The following is a 23,887-nucleotide window of genomic DNA, read 5'->3' on the forward strand; positions in this document are numbered from 1 at the left end:
TCAAAGATGTGTGCGTGACACGCACACACACACAAAGTAAAATATCTTAACAATATTTTGTAATTATATGTTTAAATGACAAGGTATCAGATGTATTGGGTTAAATAAAATGTTCTCAAAGTTAATTTTACCTATTACTTTGTACTTTCTTAATGCGGCTACTGGGAAACTTAAGATTGTATACGTGGGTTGGGGATATACCTCAGAGGTAAAGAACATGGTAGCATGAGAGAGACCCTGGGTTCAATCCCAACTGCAAAATGATAAAGCTAGACAAAGAGGCCTGTAATCCCAGCAGCTCAGAAGGCTGAGGCAGAAGGATTGCAAGTTCAAAGTCAATCTTAGCAATTTATCAAGGCACTAAGGAACTTATTGAGACCCTGTCTCAAGTTAAAAAATAAAAAATGAGCATGTGGCTCAGTGGTTGAGCACTCCTGGATTCCATCCCTGATACCGAAATGAGGATGATGATGATGATAAATAAAAGCCAATAATATTGTGTATGGGCCCCACATATTGTTTTTATTGAACAGCACTGGTCTAGAGGCCTGGGTTCTGCCACTGATTCATCTTAGAAGGTCTGAGTTTTGGACTTCTAGCTTCTGTTACATCTATAAAGAGCTTGCCATCATCCCTCCTGCCTTCACAACAAGAAAAACTAATCACCCCGAAAACCAATAGAGAACTGAAGTTGAAGGACCAATTGCCATTCCAAATCCACAGAGTAGACACACTGAATAAAGATCAGCTCACTTGAAGCAGGTGCCCTGGGTTCAGTAATGCATTGGAACATTTAATAAGTTGGCAAATTTCTAGAGCCTGAGTGTAGACTAGCTTGAAAGATGAAAACCCCGCAAGGGGGAGGGGTTCCCAGACTGATGGGGCCCCCCTGCTTTATTGCAGGTTTTACCTCTAGGAGCTTTACCAGGTTTTAACAGTGAAGATAGCAAAAAAAAAAAAAAAAAAATCCTTCATGTTTGGTCAAGGGATGGCGAAAAGTCACAGTTTTGAAATAAACTCAGTATTCTCCATAACAAAGACTGAAAACCTTACATAAATGACTCTTTGCCTCTGTTTCTTTTCTTTTTGGAGTCAGGAATTGAACCCAGGCCTGCTTAACCAATGAGCCACATCTCCAGCCCTTTTTAACTTTTTTTTTTTTTTTTTTTTAAATTATGAGACAGGGTCTTGCTAAGTTGCTTAGAACCTTGCTAAGTTCCTAAGGCTGGCTTTGAACCTATGATGGTCTTTCCTCAGCCTCCCAAGCCTAGGGTTACAGGTGTGCAACACTGTAACCTCAGTTTCTTTTACCCAAACATCATATCCCTCTTTTAACATAAAATTACAGGCATCTAAAAGGCAAGGGGAAAAAAATCCAACTGAAGAGAAAAAGCAAGCATCTGAATCACAATCAGATATGCCAAAATTTCAGAATTATCAAATTAATATAAAGTAACTTTAACAATCTAAGGACTCTGATGGACAAAGTCAATGACACGCAAGAAAACAAGGGTGAGCTGGGTGCGATGGCCCATTCATGCCAATCCCTCATGCCAAGGTTGAGGCAGTAGAATTTCAGGTTTGAGGCCAGCCTCTGGAATTTAGTGAGACCCTGTCTCAAAACAAAAAATGAAAAGGGCTGAGGATATAGTTAGTTGGTAAATCGTTGCTAAGTTCAATCCCTACTACCAAACAAACAAACAGACAGACAGACAGACAAACGGAAACTGTATTAAAAGGAAATATAGACATCAAAGCCCCTTTTACCAAAACAAAAAGAAGGCCTTTGATGGACTGACTAAGCAACCTACTGGACATGGTCAAGGAAAGAATCAGTGAAACTGAAGAAGGCATATCAATAGAAACAGCTCAAACTAAAACAGGGAAAAAAATGATAAAACCAGAGCAGAATATTAAAAAACGGTGAGAAAATTACAAAAGATATAACATGTGCATAATGTGAATACTATAAAGAAGAAAAAAAGAAGCAAAAAATATATTTGAAGTAACCATTAAGAATTTTCCAAACTTAATGATGGTATTCAATCCACAAATCTAGGAAGCTCAGATAATAAATAGAATAAATAGAATACATAGAATAAATAATAAAAATGTACATGTAAGCATATTGCATTAAAACTACAAAAAGCAAAGATGAAGAGAAAATGTTAAAAGTAGTCAGAGGGGAATTGCTCTTGTGCCTATAGAGAAACAGGAATAAGAATTATATCCGAGGGCTGGGGATGTGGCTCAAGCGGTGGCGCGCTCGCCTGGCATGCGTGCGGCCCGGGTTCGATCCTCAGCACCACGTACCAACAAAGATGTTGTGTCCGCCGAGAACTAAAAAAAATAAATATTAAAAATTCTCTCTCTCTCCTCTCTCACTCTCTCTTTAAAAAAAAAAAAAGAATTATATCCGATTTTTTTTTTAACAGACATGCAATGATAACAACAAAAATCATTGGTGGTAGACATGTACAATGGCAAAGCCATTCTAGAAAATAGTTTGAAAAATATATTTACCATATAATCTAGCAATTGTGCTCCTGGTTACAATGTATTTGTTCTGTAGTATTTCTTTTTGGTTTCATTTCTTAGTTTATATTACCTCTGTGCTTGCATGATATTTATTTTTTCTTTTAGAATTCCTAGCTCTATCACAACCATGATCATAATTATTTTATTTTTCTGATACAGAGTCTCATTATTTAGGCCAGACTGGCCTTGAACTTGCAATCCACCTGCCTCCCAAATAGTTAGGATTACAGTTACAATGGCTCTCTCATGGTTAAGAACATATTTTTAAAATGTATCTAGTACTTGGCTGAGCATGATGGTAAATGCCTGTAATCCCAGGAAATTGGGAGGCTGAGGCAGGAGAATTGCAAGTTCGTGGCCAGTCTCAGGGACTTAGAGAGATCCTGCCTCAAAATAAAAAACAAAAAGGGTTGGGTTATAACTCAGTGATAAAGTACTCCTGGGTTTTTAGTGTTCGCCGAAAACTAAAAAATAAATGAATAAATATATATATATATATATATATATATATATATATATATATATATATATATATATATAAAGAAATATACACATCTCAAATTCAGTCATAGACAAACAAATGGAGAATGGACTTAATCATGAAGAGACATTTCACCAAAGCCTCTACAGATGGTAAATGTGCACTTGAAAATACGTTCAACAATATTAGCCATTGTAGAAATACAAAGCAAGACCACGATAAGTCTTACTACAAACCTATCAAAACAACTAAAATACAAAATAGTGACAGTATCAAATGCTGATAATGACTCAAAGAAGTTTGATCTTTCCATCATTGGTGACTGGAATATAAAATGGCATAGCCATTCTAGAAAAGAGTTTGATAGTTTCTTAAGAAACCATCCATATGATCTAGCAATTGCACTCTTTGCCATTGATCTCAGATAAATGAAAACTTACATCTATCTGGAAAACATGCATTTTTAAAATATTTTTTTAGTTGTAGATGGACACAGTTTATTTATTTATTTATTCATTCATTCTTTTATGTGGTGCTGAGGATCGAATCCAGGGCCTCACATGTACTAGGAGAGCACTCTACCATTGAGCCACAACCCCAGCCCCTGAAAAACATGATATTCATAGTTGTTTGTTATAGCCCAGAATTGTAAAAACCAATGGCCTTTAACTAGGTGTATAGTTAAACTAACTTGTAGGTGTCTAGCATAGAAGACAGACATCAATAAAAAAAAGAACCAACTATTGATACACACAACTTGAATACCTCTGAAGGACATTATGCTGAATGAAAAAATAAAAAATAAAAAGTCATGTGTTATTCCATTCACACAACATTCTAGAAATGAAAACTTTTAGGTGTATCTATCAAATTGGTTGTTGCCATTGGCTAGGGAGACCAGGGGGTAGGAAGATAGCTGTGACTATAATTGGTGTAGCACAAGAGAGATACTACTGTTGCGGGAATAGTTCTGTGTCTTGGTTTTGGTGACGGTTACACAAATCTATATATGATAAAAATGACAGAAATATTCATATATACATTATACAAAATCAATTTCTGGTTTTGCTATTGTACTACAGATATTTGAGATGAAAACACTGGAGACCAGGCTAAATAAAGGGTACAATGGAGACTCCTCTGTACTATTTTACAATTTGTGAATTTGTAATTATTTTTCAAATAAGAAGTTAAAAATATATGTTTCTATTCAGATAAGATAGCTCTTTTAAGGGAAAGGTTTAAAAAAAGAGAAGTTCAACTTTCTTAGAAGCTCTGGGTTACTCTGGGTATGATAGAGTAGCCACCTCTTTCCTACTCTGCCTATGGTAACCACCTTTGTGTGGAAATCAATGCAACAAAGAATTCTTACTACCCCCCGCCCCCCATACACAATAAGAATCTCTGCAGTACCATTTAGTTTTGGTTTTGTTCAGTATCATATAACAGACCAAGTCAACACAAAAGAAAAGAAAAAAAACTCCCACAAAACCAATTAAAATATTCTTTTTTTTGGGGGGGGGGCGGGGTGGGTATTGGGGATTGAGACCATGACTTCAGAATGTGCTAAGCAGGCTACATCCCCAGCCCCTCTTATTATTATTACCATTTTAAATTTTGAGTCAGGGTTTCACCAAGTTGCTCAGGCTGGTCTCTTACTGCCTCAGCCTCACGGAGTCACAGGGATTAGAGGTGTGTGTCACTGGCCTGCAACAATTCCTTTTTTATGAAAGCATCACCTGTCCTGATTTTAAGGGGGTAGAAAACACACTATGGAAAGCTACTTACACAAAAATTCCCGCAGGAAATAAATTTTAAGACGCTTATATTCAAGAATTTTTTAAGCTCCATTTGTTTTTTCTAGAAAAGCTAACCCAACAGCTAGCTACAGAAGTTCATAAGAACAGTAGATACACAACAATTATGTTGAGCAAAGGTTTTTTAGTCTTTGTTCTGACATTTGCAGGGAAGGTCATCTTTGTGTCATATAATTAATAGTCAGTGAAAATTGTACACTTTTTAATGTGGTTTTCCAAGTGTTCTTGGCTTTTAGTTCACTTTGACTTAATAGTTAAAAATAGACCCTTCAGAGAGGCATTCACTTCTGCGTGCGTAAAACGATCTGTTCCGTGGGCACATATTCTAAAACAATTCCACACTGACTTATATTTGAAAAAAAAAATTCATAGGACAAAAATTTTCGTTCCTGTAGACTAAGTTGCCACTGCCCCTATGATATCCAATAATTTAGTCTTCGTCCCTTACGTCCCACCCTAGTCCCCCTGGAACCGAAGCTGTCAAATTTTAGGTTTTCGAAGAAAGTCTAAGATGCTCAGAAACATTAAGACAATTTGTCTTTTATCCTACAACAGTGGTTTTAATTAGGGGAGATTGGGTAGGCCACAGAGTCAAGATCGGAAAAACTGAAGACCGAACTCGCTTTCTGGCTTCCCCAGGGGGTAAAGCTTTCAGGTCTTGGCCGCCAGGGGTAGGAACCTTCCCCAGACCTGGCTGACTCGCCGCCGCCTACACCGCGCTAGGGGACGGGGCGGGACTAAGGAAAGGGGCGGGGTCTGCCTGGAGACAAGATGGCGGCAGCGCGACGCTCTGGACCGCCTTGGTCACAACTCGGTATTCGGAAGTCCTCCAGTCTTCGCCTTTAGGAAGCGGAAGTAGAGGGGCGGCTGGCTGCTAGGCTTTTGCTCTGGGACCGGCTCGTGAGCCGAGCCGCGGGAAAGGCGCGTGTCGGCTTCTCACTGGCGCAGCCTCTGCCGCTGTCGCTGCCGCCCCGCCCCGGCGTAGTCACAGGCGCTGTAGTGGACTAAACGCGGCCGGTGCGTGGGCAGCCAGGGGGTCGCGAGCAGCGCGTGTGTCGCGGCTGCGCGACCAGTGACAGGTACCCAGGGGCGGCGTGGGAAGGCCTCGTGGATGAGGAGAGGGTCTGGGGCGCGAGGCGACCCTGTGCTCAGGTCACCTTGAGCTTCCGCCTTTACCCTGACTCAGTTTCTCCTCCATCGTTTCAGCCTTCCTCCTCCTCAGGAGCCCAGGTTGTCCGCAGTGGTCGTCGGTGCAAGGTAGCTCTTGCTCCGGGGTGGTGGCGGACTCTTGATCGGTCTCAAGCCTTCTTTGAAGAGCTCTTAGACCCACGTACGAAAGTGCAGATGGAGGAAGTGCCCTAACATGAATCTAGACCAAGCCTGACCCTAAGTAGGTCGAGAACCAGCACTTTGCAGGATTCTGATTGATGAACTCTTTGGTCTTTTTTATAGATTTCTGTTTTCCTTACCATGAATTCGGGGGAGGTATATTGGTTGCCGTTTTCATTTAATGCTAGGCTCTGTTGGCTGGAAATTGGGTGATCCGGTTTCACTTTTAGTGTGGGACCTTCCAGAAGAATATCTGCGTGCATCGCCAATAAGTTATGAATGTTAACTGTTCTTGTTCCTTGGCCGAAATCTCTATCTTGTTTGGCGTTTTTTACAGATTTGTGAAGGGACATATTTTGTTTATTCTTAGTCCTGGTGTCTTATACCTTACTATGCTTTGGAATCATTCATCGGTGCACTTGGTGAACAATTTTAGTATAAAGTGCCCTCTTTTCTTGAAATACCTTGTACCTGGCAACACTTGAAGGCATTTTAAATAGTTTAACACCACAAAAGTGGAGATGATTGTAGCCTTTCCACTAGGTTTGCTTTTGATGAACTTATTTGAAACTTTTTATTAAGAGAAGTAAACATAATACGTTATACACACACACACACACACACACACACACACACACACACACCCCACTGAGTCATATCCCCAGCCCTTTGTTGTATTTATTTAGAGACAGGGTCTCACTGAGCTAAATTGCGGAGGCTGGCTTTGAACTTGTGATCCTCAGCCTCTGGAACTGCTGGGATTACAGGCGTGTGCTACCGTGTCCAGCTGCATCAACACAGTATCTTAATGCAGGTTTAACTTCAATGGAATAAGTTTAACTAGGAGAAAATTTAGTTATTACTTCTGCAATTAAACTTCTCTGATCATTTTCAGGTTAAATACAATATACTTTTAGCTGAAATTAGATTTATGTTGTTCACCGCAAACTTCTTTGCTAATTGATATGCATGTATCAATGTAAATCTAATTAGTTGAGAAGTTAATTCTTAGAAGTTGCTTCTTAATAGTTTTTCTCTTTACTACCAACTATGTTGAAACTTAGCTGACCACATAAACTTGCAGATTGCAAGTTATTTTTAAAATGTTTGTTAGCTGTTCTCTCCACTGTAAAAATGGAAGATGAGAAAGTTGTGATGACTTAACATCACTCTGCCAGTTGTTTTCTAAAAAATGAAGTATTAACCATACATAATTTTTCGTTTTATATACATATATTTTAATACCTTTATTTTATTTATTTTTATGTGGTGCTGAGGATCAAACCCAGGGCCTGCTTGTGCTAGGTGAGCACTCAACCACAACCCCAGCCCTAATTTTTCTTTTATATTTTCTATATCTTACTGTAGATAAATGAGCAAAAGGTATCATTTTAATTTAAGCATAGTAGTATCTTACAGATATTTGATGGTACAGTTGGACTTAGAACCTAAGAGTGTTTTCTATTTAGCCATCATAGTACAAGCATTGTGCCTGTGATTGTACAGTGCCACACTGCACAGTTTGACAGCTCTTATCACTCAGACTGTTCATCTTTATGAGCAACATTGAAGAGCCATTAGGATCTGAATAATAAAAGATCTCATAAGATGAAGACATCCACAAACAAACAAACAAAAAGCACTTGAGTGAGATTCTTCTGTTTCTTTGGACAACCTTTTCCTGTGGTGTTACTTGTAGAAACAATGTGGGGTTAGGCAAAACTCTTTAATGTGTACCTTTTCTCTTGTTCTCATCTCTAGTGGTGTTGTGCCTTCTCAAAAACAGACACTTTCTCTTTAAACAGAACAAGGGGACCTTTGGGTAACTCATAGATATGTAGGATTTTCATTTTCATCTTTCTTATAGTCCTAGCCTATTTGTATGAGCTTTATTCTTGGGGCCACACTCCCTTCTTTTTTAATTTTGTTTTTATTTTGAGCAGAGGTCTTGAACTTCTTAGGCTCAAGCAGTCCTCCTGCCTCAGCTTCCCAAATGCTGGAGCTATAGGTGTACATCACCATGTGCCTGGCAAATTTTAGATGTTGCCAAACAGCAATTTGGAGGGGGATGTGCTGGGGAACAACCCAGTTCCATACTTCTTTCTGTTCTATTGTTTTTTTTTCTTCCTTTAATGAATGAAGCTTGTTTATTTCAGGCTGAGTACCTCCTGTGTTCTAGACAATATGCTAGGCTCGGTGACCATGACAGAATTTCCTGCTTTTGGGGAGCTCACATTCAGTCCCTGAAGCTAATCTAAGTATGGATTTGTCAGGCTTGTTTGTCAATTTGTTTTCATTCCAGGTTCAGGCCTACTTCCTTGGTTTTGGGTTGAAACTGTTCCTCTCTTAGCCACTTGTGTCCCAGGTTCTTGTTTCATGAAAAATCCTTGGATTTGCCTTGGTTCTCACAGTGAAGCCTTTGCTTATTCTCAGTCTGTGCGGTATGAATTTTTCTTTCTCCTAAAACCAGAGAACAAGGGGAGACAGGATGGTACTTTAGAACTTTAAAAACAGGTAGAAATGGGTTCCAAGGTGCTGTTTATTAGTTGCCCAGTATGCCTAAGGTAAAAGCCCCTCTTAGCTTTTATTTTCTTGAAGTGGGGATGTTATTATCCATTCATGGAACATTAATGGACTGCCTACCATGTGCCAGGTACTTGTATTGTTTACTATTTTGAAGAAAGCAAACAAGGTTGCTACCTTCAAGGAACTTCAATTCCCAGATTATTATGTAAAGATTAGGTAACATGGTACCTTTAGAACATCTTTTTTTTTTTCCAGTTTTTTTTTTTTTTATTGGTTGTTCAAAACATTACATAGCTCTTGATGTATCATATTTCATACTTTAGATTCAAGTGGGTTATGAACTCCCATTTTTTTTTTAATATTTATTTTTTGGTTCTCGGCGGACACAACATCTTTGTTTGTATGTGGTGCTGAGGATCGAACCCAGGCCGCATGCATGCCAGGCGAGCGCGCTACCGCTTGAGCCACATTCCCAGCCCAATGAACTCCCATTTTTACCCCGTATACAGATTGCAAAATCACATCGGTTACCTTTAGAACATCTAACATGATGCTTAGCCCAAAGTCATTGTTCTGTAAAGGCTGAGATTTCTCAGAGGGCTTTTATTGTGCCCTTAGTTCCCTACTTGCTGTCTGCCTGGGGTTACTGTGTAGTGGTGTTCAGTTGTCATCAGGAATCACCACTTTGTGGGTATTAAGCATCTAGGCCCTTTCAGGACAAATTGTAAACATAGCCAGAATCATAATAATGCTTCGATATGCTTCAATTTAGAAATTCAAGTGACTTTTTTGGAGGATTTTTTTCCTCCTAGCCACAGAGAATAAATTTCCAGGGCCTATTTTTGATGATGTGTCATTCTATAATTTACAATTTGTTTTTCTTATGATAAAATGTTTTATTACAGTGATTGATTCTGGGATAGTAGTTTTTGCACTTTACAAAGTGATTTTCATATTGTCTTTTCATTTTCACAGTGATTCTGTGTGATAGATTGTTATTCCTATTTTATAGTTGAGAGTGATCTAAAGTTGTATGTATAAGTTGGGGCCCTTGCTCACTCTTCTTTGGGATATGTCAGTAACTTTACTAGATTCCTGTAGCTGGTAATCACTTCTTATAGGTTTCATTGTCAAATATCTGCTTTGGTTAGCTCTATTTTCCAAAGATTTTATTTTTTGCATATTTTCTTTGATAGCAGCAGGCATTCCTTGGCTTGCAGTATAATTGAATGTCTACCTGTCTTCACCTGGCATTCTTCCTGTGTCTTTTCATATTGTTTTCTGTTTCTGTGTCCAAGTTTCTCTTTTATAACATTGGTTATATTGGATTAGCCCATCCTAAAGACCTCATCTTTATTGATCACTGTGTAAAGACCTTGTCTCCAAGTAAGTTCATAGTTTGGAGGTTAGGTTACTAGGGATTAGGACTTCAACATATCTATTTTTGGAAGATAAAATTCAACCAATAACAACCATCCATCATTTGTGTTCCATCTGTCTCAGCTTTATTGCTATGTTTTATAAAATCCGGTTACATGCAACCTGCTGTGCCACCCACTGACTTTTATATTTCTGTTAGTATAGACTGGAGAAAGTGAACTGGACCCTCAGTAGGGAAGAATAAAATATTCTACCTGCCTTTAGTTATGTATCAGTTACTCAGAAAATATCTATTAGACTATGTAGCTATTAAGTGCTGTGTACCTTTCAAAAATGTTTGTTTCTGTAACTTTAATGTTATTTTGTGGCTCCTAGTATTAATATTGTTATTTTTTTTTAATCTCTAGGTACTAAGATTGTTATTTTGTGTCTCCAAGTATTAAGATTTAAACTTTACCTTCTTTTTCCCCTTTTAGGGCTTTGCTATAAAATGGAACTTCTGATTGCACTCACTGGACTATGGCTGTTCTCTTCAGTAAAGGCAGATTCAAAAGCCATTACAACCTCTCTTACAACAAAGTGGTTTTCCACTCCACTGTTGTTAGAAGCCAGGTAAAAAGACATTCTTCTCTTGCACATATTGGAGTGTAAAAGTAGGCTCTGCCATGAATATTCAGGTGTTTTTTAGGGAGTGAGATTATGATCCTCAGATACATTTATTAAGAGCCGCCCCTTTCAATGTATACTATAATACCTCCCATAGAAAGCCTGTTAGGATACAGAACCTGTCTTTCCCTAGGACAGGGCTGTATTGATTCATAGAGACATTTAGGAACTTTCTTAGATAAATATAATGAAGTGATTAAATTATCATGTGAATTTTTTTTTTTTTTTTGGAAAAGTTTAAGTGTGGGAATAATGGAAGAGAGTATTATACTTAAAAAAAGTCTTTGTTTATTTGAAGAAATGTTTAATAAATAGAATATAAAAGAGGTTGTTAAGGTAGGGGAACGAACGAAGACACATTTTTCCTAAGAACTTGGAAGAAGACCCCAGGACAAAGGAGAGCAGGGGGAGGGGAAGAGCTGAGGAAATGACCATGCTTTACCTGTTCTAAAATGTACATTGTTTACATTTTAACATTTCCCAAATCAGGATATGTTTTTATCAAATCAGGAAGTTATCTTTAATTAAAATTGGTAGTATTTTCAACAAAACTCTAGTATGTCTTCAAATCAATAAAATATATAGACAACAATTTCTTGGGAAATCTTGTATTCCCAGTGTGCTTTTTAGCTAGTGTTTATAATATAAATACCATATTTCAGTTACCTTTGTGGTTTATCTTTGTCATCTTCAACTTAGAATTTTGTCTTCTAATATTTTCTCCTTAATTCCTCAAAAAATATGAAAGCAGAATTTTGTTACATTGATTATTTATATGAGTAGTTGCCCTTTCTAAGCACAAAGCAACATTTGGTATTGCTAAGAGGGTCCATGGGCGTGGGGCACATAGAAGCTGAGTTGGACATGTTCAGGGCCTAGTAGACATTGCTTAACAGATTTTCCATTACTTCTTTGCGTCCCCTTTCCCAGCATCGAAATGACAAAAAAGACAAAAAGCCCCTCCAAAACATACACTATATTTCATAGGATATTACAATAACTAATTTGATAAATATATTGAGCTCCTCAAATGTCAGAACTTCATTAGTAGTCATAAAATTGAAGTAACTGAAGGTTATTTGACTACCTGAGCCAGGACTCTAGTAACTAAAGTTTTTTTGTTTTCTTTTGCTGATTTAATTTTGGATCATTTGTCTGGTATAAATCTAAGTCATTGAGACTCGCTGTTATTCTCTGAATAATCTTGAAGAATTAACCGTAACAGATGTTTTGTGATATTCTGCTTAACATTCTTAACTGACTTACATCTCACTTTTTTTTATATTAACTAATTTCTTGGTATTTGTACTTTGTCCTAGAAGATTTTTATGACATATACTTATGGATTTTTGGGAATGCCTGCTAAAATTGCAGCCTTAATTGCTTAATATTTTTTTCTTTTTAATATTTTTGATCACTATGAAAAAGGTAGAATATGATGTTTCCTTCACCAACTTCCTCATCACAAACATCTCCCCTTTTCATGATACCCCTGGTTGTTTGCCTTTTGGGTCATTATTTTTAGGCCTTTTCTGTGGCTAATTGCAAATAGATGTCCAAGGTAATGGGACTTATAGACAACTCAGAATGGAACTCTTCTTATCTGAAACCACTCCATGTTTACCTCCAGAGCTGTCTGAGGCCACTATTTTTCCCTCTTGTGTGTAATGATGGGCTATGGCACTTTGTCCATTTGGTTGAGGATGAATGGTCAGAATCTTTTTCTACACATCAAGGTGTGTAGGTATTACAGACCGTTTTGCTTTCTTTGCCTTTAGCCCTTAGGGACTAAAAATATTCCTGCATATATTTTAGATTATGCCCAGTGTTTAATGAAGGGGGTTGTAGTTTCATGGTCACTAATGTATTTGATTGAAGTAAAACCCTGAATATGGTTTTTTTAAAAAAAATTCTTTTTAGATGTTGATGGACCTTTATTTTATTCATATATATGTGTTGCTGAGAATTGAACCCAGTGCCTCATACATACTTGGCAAGTGCTCTACCACTGAGCCCTAGCCCCAGCCCCTGAATATGTTTTGACAACTATAATTACTAATAGAAATGTTATGTAAATAGTTATTACTTTAAAATATATATAATTTTTAATATCTTTATTTATTTATATACGTGGGGCTGAGGATCGAACCCAGTGCCTCATGTATGCGAGGCAAGCGCTCAACCACTGAGCTACAACCCCAGCCCTGTAAACAGATATTTTTTTTTTTTTTTTAAAGAGAGAGAGAGAATTTTTTAAAAATATCTATTTTTTTTTTTTTAGTTCTCGGCAGACACAACATCTTTGTTTGTTGTGGTGCTGAGGATCGAACCCAGGCCGCACGCATGCCAGGCGAGCGCGCTACCGCTTGAGCCACATCCCCAGCCCAACAGATATTTTTTTTTTTTTTAAAGAGTGAGAGAGAGGGAGAGAGAGAGAGAATTTTAATATTTTTTTTTTTTTTAGTATTTGGCGGACACAACATCTTTTGTTTGTATGTGGTGCTGAGGATCGAACCCGGGCCGCATGCATGCCAGACAAGTGCACTACCGCTTGAGCCACATCCCCAGCCCCAACAGATATTTTTAATAAAGTTGAAATCAATACTCATTTATTGGGTGCTTAGTATTTTAATGGCCCAAGAGTGTAGCATCATAGAGATAGATATCAAATAGACATGAATTTATATTCTGGATTTTTTCATTTACTAACTCTGTGCCCTTAAAAAAAGTTTCTGTTGCCTTCAAATCACAGTTTCTTTATTTAGAAAATGCTTATAACTGCTGGTAGCTGTAAGGATTTGTTGACATTGATAGATATGCCAAGTATAATGACTGCTGCATAGCAGACCCTTCTTATACTTAAGTCCTTTCCCTTCTTCTTCTAGTCCTGTGTAGAAAATACCTCTTCTGATCTCCAACAATAACTTTAGAAATCTAAGAAAACAAGTTAACCACCAGTTTGTGCTATCTGATGGATAGTTAGGTTGTTTGCAGGTGTTTCTTTCTTTCTTTCTTTTTTTTTTGGTAAGTGAAAAGCTTTTTATTATGAGAATTCTTTTTTTTAAAATATATTTTTTTGGTTGTAGTTGACACAATACCTTTATTTTATTTATTTTTTTATATGTGGTGCTGAGGATCAAATCCAGAGCCTCACACATGCTAGGTGAGCGCTCTACCGCTGAGCCACACCACAGCCCCTTATTATGAGATTTCTTAGTAAGTAATTTTTTTCATGTCTTGGACATTTCTTTTATTTTTCCAGACTTTTGTTTTGTTTTTGTGGTGCTAGGGCTCAAACCCATGGTCTCTTGCATGCTAGACAAGTGTTCTATCACTAAACTACATCCCCATCCCTATTTTGAGACTTCAGAATGCTTACAAATGGAGAGAACAGTATAATCTGTTCTCCCTGTACCTTTTAGCAATTATTATTTGAAGTCCAGTAGCTACCACCACCCTTACCATCTTATCCCCTTTTCCACTGGCATATTTTTAAAGCAAAATCTCAGCTATTATATAATTTTCATCTATAAGACTGCAGATTTACTCAGTGAAATGAGTATAAGAAACAAAAGAAAAAGTGAACTTAGTTATGTTGTAGAAAAATGGCAGCATTCTTTTTAATAATGTCTTCTATTTACTTCTTTCCTGGATTATTTCAGTGGATCCAGTAATTCATTTTCTTAAGACTCTTCTAAGCTAGATCTGTAAGACTTATTTATGTAGTGGGATGTAAAAGAATGTGTATTTCAAGAATTTTTCCTGTAATTGTATGAAAAGCACATATTTAGCCTAACTGAATCTTTGTTCTTATCACAACTGATGAGTATGTCACATACCACCCCTCTGCTAACTTATGAACACAGCTGTAATTCATGAATTTTGTGTTTATTTGCAAATCATGACATATGTTAGTACCTATTTTCTTAGACTGTAAGGTATTCTATGGTTGGTCTTTTGTCTATGTCAGTTACTAGAAAGTTGAGAAAAATAGTACCCTCAGGAGGCACTAAATAATTTAATACATTATGATAAGAGGTGTTTTCAGCAACCTATTTTTAGAGAAGCTGTGCATTACCAGGAAATGTTTCTTATTTTTCCCATATTTCTGTGTCTAGCTGTGGAGTAGAGTGAGAGTTGTACACCCCAGTGTTGACAAGTAATGGGAAAGTCTTCCTTTGGCTAGGTAAGCAGAGATACAGATCTGTAGTTTGCTTTAAGACACTGAAAGATCACCACTGCATTAGTTTTGTGGCTTGGAAGCTAAGATAACCAGTTTACATGAATCATTCTTTCAGTTATTACATGCATTTTCTCTTAGGGATTTTAAGATTATTTAATAAAGGGAAATTCAGAGTGGTCATTATTTTAGGGTAATAGTTTAAGGCTGAAAAAATATTAAGATAACATTAAGTTCTGAGATCTGATTTTGTTAGATCAGTGCTAATTTTAGATTCAAGTTTGATGATCTTGAAAATTTGGATTTTTGGATGTTAGCAAAATTTTAGTCTCCTAAAATTTTTTTAGGGTTCATGTTTTCTGTGGGAGAACCTTAGGCAAAACTTTTTATTCTTTGTAAGGTCTTTCAGAAAATCATAGCAGAACTAGTACTAGAATTATCAATTCCTAATTCTGCTTCCATTACCAATAGCATTTTTACTAATGAGGTTTCATAAGCTTTCTTTATATTGGGACTTCCCTGTTAACAACATTTTTATTACTCCAGGTTTCTTAAGAAATAGCTGTTAACCTATTAAATGAAAAAGTTATTAATAAGTTATTAATTGAGCTAATGAGCTAGTAAGACTTGCTTAGCGTTAAGAAAATATACATTGTATGTAAAAATGTATAACATATATTATAAATTAAAAGTCAAACTATGGACATTTGGAAACTTCGAAACCTCTTTTTATTCTCTGTAGTAATATATTTTATATTAGAAGATTTTATTAAGTTTTTTTTTTTTCTGACATTTCCCCCTTTTCTCCCAGTGAGTTTTTAGCAGAAGACAGTCAAGAGAAATTTTGGAATTTTGTAGAAGCCACTCAAAATATTGGATCATCAGATCATCACGGTAAAATTGAAGCAAATGCTTCTTTGACTTTGGTGTCTGGGAAAATATTAGAAAAAGTGGTTTCTTTTATAGTATGTGTGACATGACAGTTAATGGAAAACATTTTTATCTGTAAGGGCTAGAGTTGTGATGGTAGGCAGGAAGAGCCAACACAGCACACATAGTTATTTATTTTTGGTGTTAGGGATTGAACTTGGAGCCTTGTGAATGCTAAGTACATGCTCTACCACTTAGCCATACCCGTAATCCCCATAGACTTATACCAATTATTTATTTATTTATTTTTTAAGAGATGGGATCTCTTACTGTGTTGCCCAGGCTTTGAACCCCCCTGAGCTCAAGCAGTCCTCTGACTCAGCCTCCTGAGTGGCTGGGACTATTGGCCCAAATAATAATAATATCAACAATAATAATAATAATTATTATTATTTTTGGGACTGGGCATTTAATCCAAGGGCACTTTAGCACTGAGCTGTATCCCTTTTATTTTTTTATTTTGAGACAGGGTCTCACAAAGTTGTTGAGAGTTTCATTAAGTTGCTGAGACTGGCCTTGAACTTTCAATCCTCCTGCATTTGCTTTCCCAGTTGCTGGGATTATAGTCCTGGACCACTGCATCTGGCCCAAATAATTATTTTTGATGCAGTTTATAAATTTGAGTATAAGCCTTGACTTTTTGTCCCAGTATTTGTATTGTTCTTTTATTAGAGTGTGGAAGTACATTTGATTTTAAACCATTTAGTGTTAATTTAATATCCATCTGACCTGATTCACTCTCTTTTATTACGAAATAATTACACAAGTGATCTATTATCTATTAAGTTTTATCATTAAGTTCCTGCCATCCAGAATGTTTTCCATTATGCCTGCCAGCCACCCACCACTTAAGTGTCAAGGTATCAAATTAGTGATATATCCTGGGTCACTCATTACTGTTTATGATGTGCTTTCACAACACTAATTTGATACATTGCACACCTCTAAAGTGGTGGGTGGCTGGCAGGCATACATGGAAAACATTCTGGATTAGCAGGAACTTAACTGCATAAACATTAATAGATATAGATCACTTGTGTAATTATTTCGTATAAAAGAGAGTGAATCAGGTCAGATGGATATTAAATTAACACTAAATGGTTAAAAATCAAATGTATTCCACACTCTAATAAAAGAACAATACAAATACTGGGACAAAAAGTCAAGGCTTATAACTCAAATTTATACTGCATACAAAAATAATTATTTGGCCAGATGCAGTGGTCCATGCCTGTAATCAGCAACTTGGGAAGCGGCAGGAGGAAGTTTAAGACCTGCCTCAGCAACTTAATGACCTAAACAAGTTAGCAAGACTCTATCTCGAAATAAAAATTAAAAAGGGCTGGGTATGGGAATCAGTGGTAAAGTGCCTCTGGTTTCAATCCCCAGTACAAAAACAACAACAACAAAAAAACCCAAAAAAACCCCAAACAACCCAAAACAACTCATTCCTTGAATATTACATTTACAGGTGTAAGTCCTTATTAAAGAAGAAATTTTGAAAACTATATAACTGCTGTTAAGTATTAAAATTGATTTTTAACTCTTTTTTTTTTGAGATGTGGGTCTTGCTATGTGTCCAGGTTGGTCTTGAACTCATGGGTCCAAGCCTTAGTCTCCCATGTAGTTGGAACTACAGCCGTGTGGCACCATGCCCAGTATAACTTTTTAATTTCATTAAAATAACACCAATTTTATTAGAATAATATACATTTTAATAGTTGTCTGAATCTTTTTTTGGGATAGAAATATATAAAGGTTTTGAATAAGCATTCTTATATATATTTTAGAGTCAACTACAATTAAGTTATGAAAAATCATTTTACTTCAGGATTTCATGGAACAAATTAATCAAAGTTGATTTTATCATGAGACTTGAAATTTGACATTTGAAAGGAAATTTCCTCAATATATTTGATATATGTTCTTGGTTAAAGTTTCAGGAGTATGAATTCTTGGAAGTGATCATAGAGTATGTTAAACATGTTATTTATTTGAAATATTCATATTTCTACCACCCAAAGATTGACACCATTAATATTCTGGCAACATTTTGAGGTATTTCTTTCTGTTCTCTTTTTCTGTGTAAAAGATGCTAATATTGTATAGAACCTTTTATATTCAGCTTTTAAAAATGTTAATACTTTTCCTTTTAAAATTGAATAATTTTTTAAAATTTTTTACAATATACAGACACGTGTGTATGTATATACACACACATATACACACACAGACAAGACAGATATATATCCTTATTTCTCATTCTTTTGGTAAAAAAACATAGTTTACTATGTACATTGTTTAGTACCTTGTAGTTTTTATTTACCTGGGAAATTTTTCATACTAATAGATGTTTTTTATTCCCGTTCAAATAATTTGGTTCAACTTTTTGTTTAAATGTTTTTCAAACTTTATGAATTTATCAGTTTCTTTTAATGCCTTGTATTTTCTCATCACATTGCTCAGTTTCTATTTTTTTTAAAATTTGTTTTAGTTATTTGAGTAAATAGCATATGCTAGGTAGAAAACATATGCTAAGTACCCAGGATACCCAGATAAATAAGTCATGGCCTCTGCCTGTGAGGCCTGAAGTTTAGTTTAGTAGATAGACAGTGAATAAATAATTTAGTAAATGATGTGAAAGCAAAGAAATATTCTGGGATCCAAGAAATACTGTAACTAGTTCATTGATGCATGGAGTAGAGATCTGGGTGACTTCCTAGAGTAGGTGATTTCACAGTTAAATTCTCCTTTTGAAAGTAGGGAAGAGTAAGTCATCCAGGTAAGTGGGAAAATAGTCCAGGAAGAGGTAATAGTTTGAACCAAAGGATGAAGAGAAGAATAATCCAACTGCATTGTATATTCTAGGGAATTTTTAAGCATTTGACAAAAGTTCAAAAAACTATCTTATTTGATATCTCATGTCAAATACAACTGTTTTGGTTAATTTTCTTCCTCAACAGGTACTGATTATTCCTATTATCATTCGATTTTGGAAGCTGCATTTCAGTTTTTGTCACCTCTACAGCAGAATTTGTTGAAATTTTGTCTGTCTCTTCGTTCCTACTCGGCTACAATTCAGGCCTTCCAGCAGGTAAATCTAGTGCTTCTAGCTAACAGCATTTTGAATGGTGTATGACATGATAATTGGATAGATTACAGTTGTTCTGGAATTGAATTACAGAGCTATCACTTTTTTGCCTGACTTTTTCTGGGATTTGTGATTTATTTATAAATAATAAGCAAAACAGCAAAACTAATGTTAAGTCTTCAAATCACAGATACTTAAAAATGTAATTTGCACTTATGTTTATATGAGAAAGGAAAAAATATCTGCACAAAAAGGGGAACCAGATTTTGTGTGTGTAATACTGTCTGGGAGGTGTAATCTTGCTAAACCAATAAACCTAAATCTAATCACAGCCTTTAGATCTGAAAGCAGTTCACAGGAAATACAGGAGACAGGAAGTGTCAAGCAGCATCACAGGGATGTAATCAGGAAAATTTATCATTAGGGAAACTTTTTGCAGTCAAGTGATCTGGTTATTTCAATGAATAAATGATTAAAGGAAAAGAAAAAGGACAGAACAACTTCAGGAGAGAATTTTAAAAATGTTTAATGTAGTGCAGGAATCTTGTTTGAATCTTGACAAAGACGGGAGCAGAAGAGACAAATATGTGTACATTAAGTGGACATTTGATATGAAAGAAAAGTTCATTTAAAAACCATTTTGTAATATTAGATAGGTATAGAGAACCACTCACAATGGTTATATAGTATAAAGAATTATTTTATTTTTTTAAAACCTCTTTTACCTCTTTTTCTTTTCATTCATTCATTTATTCATTCATTTAATGTTTTATGCCGTGCTGAGGATTGAACCCAGTGCCTCTCATACAAGGCAAGCATTCTGCCACTGAGCCACAATCCCAGCCCCAAATGAATTATTTTAAAGTGAGCATTCTTGTGATTTTCACCTAGTCAGAGAAATAGGACTTAATCAGGCACCCTATAAGCACTCCATGTGCTCTGACCCCATCACAGCCACCTTTTGTCTTCTGAAAGGAACCACATTGTCATGTTCTGTTGGAATCTTCTCCTATGGTTCTCTATCATTTTACTGTGTAAGCATGCACATCGACTCAATTTAGTTAGTTTTGCCTAGTGTTAGAAAATTTGATATCTTTGGAAGAGGTTTTCTTAATTTATTGTTTTCTTCCATCCTTTTTCCATTGTATGACTTGGAGTGTTTGCACTGTAGTTTTTTTTTTTTTTCATGGACTATATTTTGTTGATCACATACTTCTGGCACAGTTCAACTTTTTCCTCTGTTGTCTGTTTCCTACAAATTGGCAGTTGAGTCCAGAAGCTTGATCAGAATTGGGTCTTGGGGCTGGGGATGTGGCTCAAGCGGTAGCGCGCTCACCTGGCATGCGTGCGGCCCGGGTTCGATTCTCAGCACCACATACCAACAAAGATGTTGTGTCCGCCAATAACTAAAAAATAAATATTACAATTCTCTCTCTCTCCCTCTCTCACTCTCTCTTAAAAAAAAAAAAGAAATTAAAAAGAAAAAAGAGAAAAACAAACAAACAAAAAAACAAAACAAAACAAAACAAAAAAGAATTGGGTCTTTGTTCAGTCTATAGGTAATGTTCTGTTCTTAGAGACACCTAATAATTGGTTTCTTTTTTTCTGATTTAGCAGTCATTATTGCTCTGTGCTAAATTATTAATTCTTTGGGGGTTTGTAAAGTGGTGATTCATCCTGTCATTTCTTATTCATTTTTTCTGGAATGTGATATATATCCTAATCTGGTATTGTTCGGTGATATTGTTCCACATAGGAAAGGCAGAACACCTACTTGATTCTTTGCCTTTATTTACCAGAATTCAATATCATCCTTTTAGTTTAACCATTTAGGTTTTTGTTTATTTTTTTCCTTTATTTTGGTAAAATACATATAACATTTATGATTTTTGCTGCTCTTAAGTTTAAGTGTACAATTTATTGATACTAGGTGCATTAATGCATTTTCAGAACTTTTTTCACCTTACAAAAAAAGATGTTATTTCACTGTTGGCCACATCGTTTTACATTGCCATTAATAATGCATGAGGGTTCTAATCTCCATATCTTCCTCAACACTTGGTATTTCCTGATTTTTAAATTGGCCATTCTAATGAGTTTGTAGTGGTTTGTTCTTGTGGTTTTGATTTGTGTTTCTTTTTTTTTTTTTTTTTAAAGAGAGAGTGAGAGAGGGGGGGGAGAGAGAGAGAGAGAGAGAGAGAGAGAGAGAGAGAGAGAGAGAGAGAGAAATTTTTAATATTTATTTTTTAGTTCTCGGTGGACACAACATCTTTGTTGGTATGTGGTGCTGAGGATCGAACCTGGGTCGCATGCATGCCAGGCGAGCGCGCTACCGCTTGAGCCACATCCCCAGCCCCTAATTTGTGTTTCTTTAAGACCAATAATATAGAACATCTTTTTATCTATTTAGTGTCATTCTGCATATCTTCTCTGGGGAAATGTCTTTTTAACTCCTTTGCCCATTTTGAATCAGATTGTTTGATTTTTGTTGAGTTGTAGGAATCTTTATATATTCTGGATAGTAGTTCATATCATAATTTGATATATAAATCAGTTGACCTTATATGCAAACATTTATTTCTGGGCTCTCTCTTCTAGTCTTTTGTTCTGTCTTTATTTCCAGTACCACATTGATTGCTGTACCTTTGTAGTAAGTTTGGAAATCAGGAAGTGTGTATGTTCCACTATTCTGTTTTTTTTTTTTTTTTTTTTTTTTGTGTGTGTGTGTGTGTGTGTTTGTGTTTGTGATACTAAAGATTGAACCCAGGGGTTGCCCTGCCACAGAGTTACATCCCAGTCCTTTTCCTTTTTGTTTTGATATTTTTTTTTGGCTTACTTTAGGCTAACTCATTTCATCTTAGTTCTATAATTACTTATATCTTTATTACTCACCACTAGTCTAGGCAAATGTCTCTAATTATTTAGCTTTTTTGATGTTGCTGTTTGCAGATTACTCAAGAATGGCTCATGGGAATAATATTTACTCAGTTTTTGTATGTTAAGGTAATTGTTTCTATGTGCCCTTTGCACTTGAAGTCTAGATATGAAACCTTGGTTCATATTTTCATTTCTTGGATATCTTAACCATTCATTTCTCTTTTATCATAGTCTTCCACATATAATGTGATAATAATCTCAGTTTCTTTCCCTTGAAAGTTTTTTGGCACTATTTTTTTGTCCATAGTAGTGCTGAAATCAAACCCAGGGCCTTATTCATATGAGTCAGCTTCTTTACCTCTGAGCTATATTCTCAATCCTCTTTTTGTCTATTAAGTCCAGAGGATTTTTTCTTTTAAGTTATAATTTACTAGAATATTGGGGCTGGGGATGTGGCTCAAGTGGTAGCGCGCTCACCTGGCATGCGTACAGCCTGGGTTCGATCCTCAGCACCACATACAAATAAAGATGTTGTGTCCACAGAAAACAAAACAATAAATATTAAAATTCCCCCCCTCTCTTTCTCTAAAAAAAAAGAAAAAAAAGAATATAACTTAGTGGTGATTTTTATGAGTCAATATTATTTGGTATATAATATGTGCTTTTAGTACAGAATTTCAAATAGTTTCTTTGTTTCAGATTTTTTTTTTTACATTATAGTTTGTTCTTTCCCCTTTTTTTTTGTTTACATATTTTCTCTGGTGATTCATATTATATATGTTGATTTTTCTTTGCTGATCTTCATTGTTCATCCTATTCTCTTGAATGTCTTCTTTCTTTCTTTTTTTTTTGTACCAGCAATTGAACTTAGGGGTGCTTAACCACTGACCCTAGCCCTTTTTTTTTTTACATTTTATTTTGAGACAGGGTCTTGCTAAGTTGCTTGGATTCTCACTAAATTGCTGAGTCTTTGAACTTGTCATCTTCCTGCGTTAGCCTCTTGAGCCTCTGTGATTACTGTGTATGCCCAGCTTTTCTTCTTTTTTAAATTTAAGAAAATTACTTTTGTTTCTTTATTTCTCTGTCTTGGGCTGGGAATCAAACCCAGGGCCTATTCATGCTAAGCATGCACTGAGCTATACTCCCAGCCATTATCTCTAACTTCTTTTTTTTGTTGTTTTGTTTTGTTTTGTGGTGTTGGGGATTGAATCTAGGGGATCAGACATAGGGCTTCACACATGCTAGCCAAGTGCTGTTACCTTGAGCTACTCTTAATTTCTTTTTTTTTTTTCAGTACTGGGGATTGAACCCAGGGGCACTCAACCACTGAGCTACATCCCTAGCCCTTTTTATTTTTGAGACAGGGTCTTGCTAAGTAAGCAGCCCAGGCTGGTCTTGAATTTGTGATCCTCCTGCTTTAGCCTTGGAAGTTGCTGAGATTACAGGCATGTGCCTCTGTGCTTGGCTGAGCTACTTTAATTTAAATCATTACTTGTTGTGTTTATTTTTATATTCTTTCTAGCTTAGTTTTTATTTCTAAAATGATTTTTTAAGTCTCTAAAATTCTTTAGTTTTATCACCTCATTTGTGAGTTTTTCTAACTTAAAGTTATTTTTTGTCTTGTATTATCTTTTTTTATTATTTTGTTGTAGATCGACACAATGCCTTTATTTTATTTATCTATTTTTATATGGTGCTAAGGATCAAACCTAGGGCCTCACGTACCAGGCAAGCATTCTACCACTGAGCCACAATCCGTTGTATTATCATCTTAATACATTTTAACTTGTTTGTAATAGATTACATCTTTAATCTATCTTCTGGCTGTATATTTCTGACATGGTTTTATTGCCTCTAGCTATATTGTCCAATATGGTAGGCCCTGGCAATGTGTGGCCTTTTAAATATAAATCAATTAAAGTTAAAAAAAAAAGAAATTACCTCTTCACTTGAACTTGCCACATTTTAAGTGCTCAGAAGCCGCATAAGGCAAGTAGCTACCACTTTGGACAGTACAGATATAGATAATCTCTCTCTCTTCTTTTTTGTGGTAATAGGAGTTAACCCAGGGA

General features: G+C 35.9%; 1 protein-coding gene across 6 annotated transcripts in view; it reads left to right on the forward strand.

Annotated features, from left to right (window-relative positions):
• The first annotated feature begins 5,661 nt into the window (after window positions 1-5,661).
• The window catches only part of Uggt1 (UDP-glucose glycoprotein glucosyltransferase 1), a 107,967-nt gene continuing 89,741 nt past the window's right edge, over window positions 5,662-23,887 (forward strand). For 4 of the 6 annotated variants that reach the window (XM_021721712.3, XM_021721719.3, XM_013364459.4 and 1 more), the window contains exons 1-4: window positions 5,663-5,915; window positions 10,548-10,683; window positions 15,729-15,811; window positions 18,811-18,941. In XM_021721712.3, the coding sequence (XP_021577387.2) occupies window positions 10,562-10,683; window positions 15,729-15,811; window positions 18,811-18,941 (336 nt within the window). In that variant the 5' untranslated portion in view covers window positions 5,663-5,915; window positions 10,548-10,561. Of the gene's footprint in view, window positions 5,916-5,971; window positions 6,094-10,547; window positions 10,684-15,728; window positions 15,812-18,810; window positions 18,942-23,887 lie in introns of those variants that run through there. The other 2 variants (XM_078017285.1, XM_040294219.2) reach the window with 2 other exon arrangements.

The sequence above is a fragment of the Ictidomys tridecemlineatus genome, chromosome 7 (assembly GCF_052094955.1).
Source record: "Ictidomys tridecemlineatus isolate mIctTri1 chromosome 7, mIctTri1.hap1, whole genome shotgun sequence".
Classification (NCBI taxonomy): domain Eukaryota; kingdom Metazoa; phylum Chordata; class Mammalia; order Rodentia; family Sciuridae; genus Ictidomys; species Ictidomys tridecemlineatus.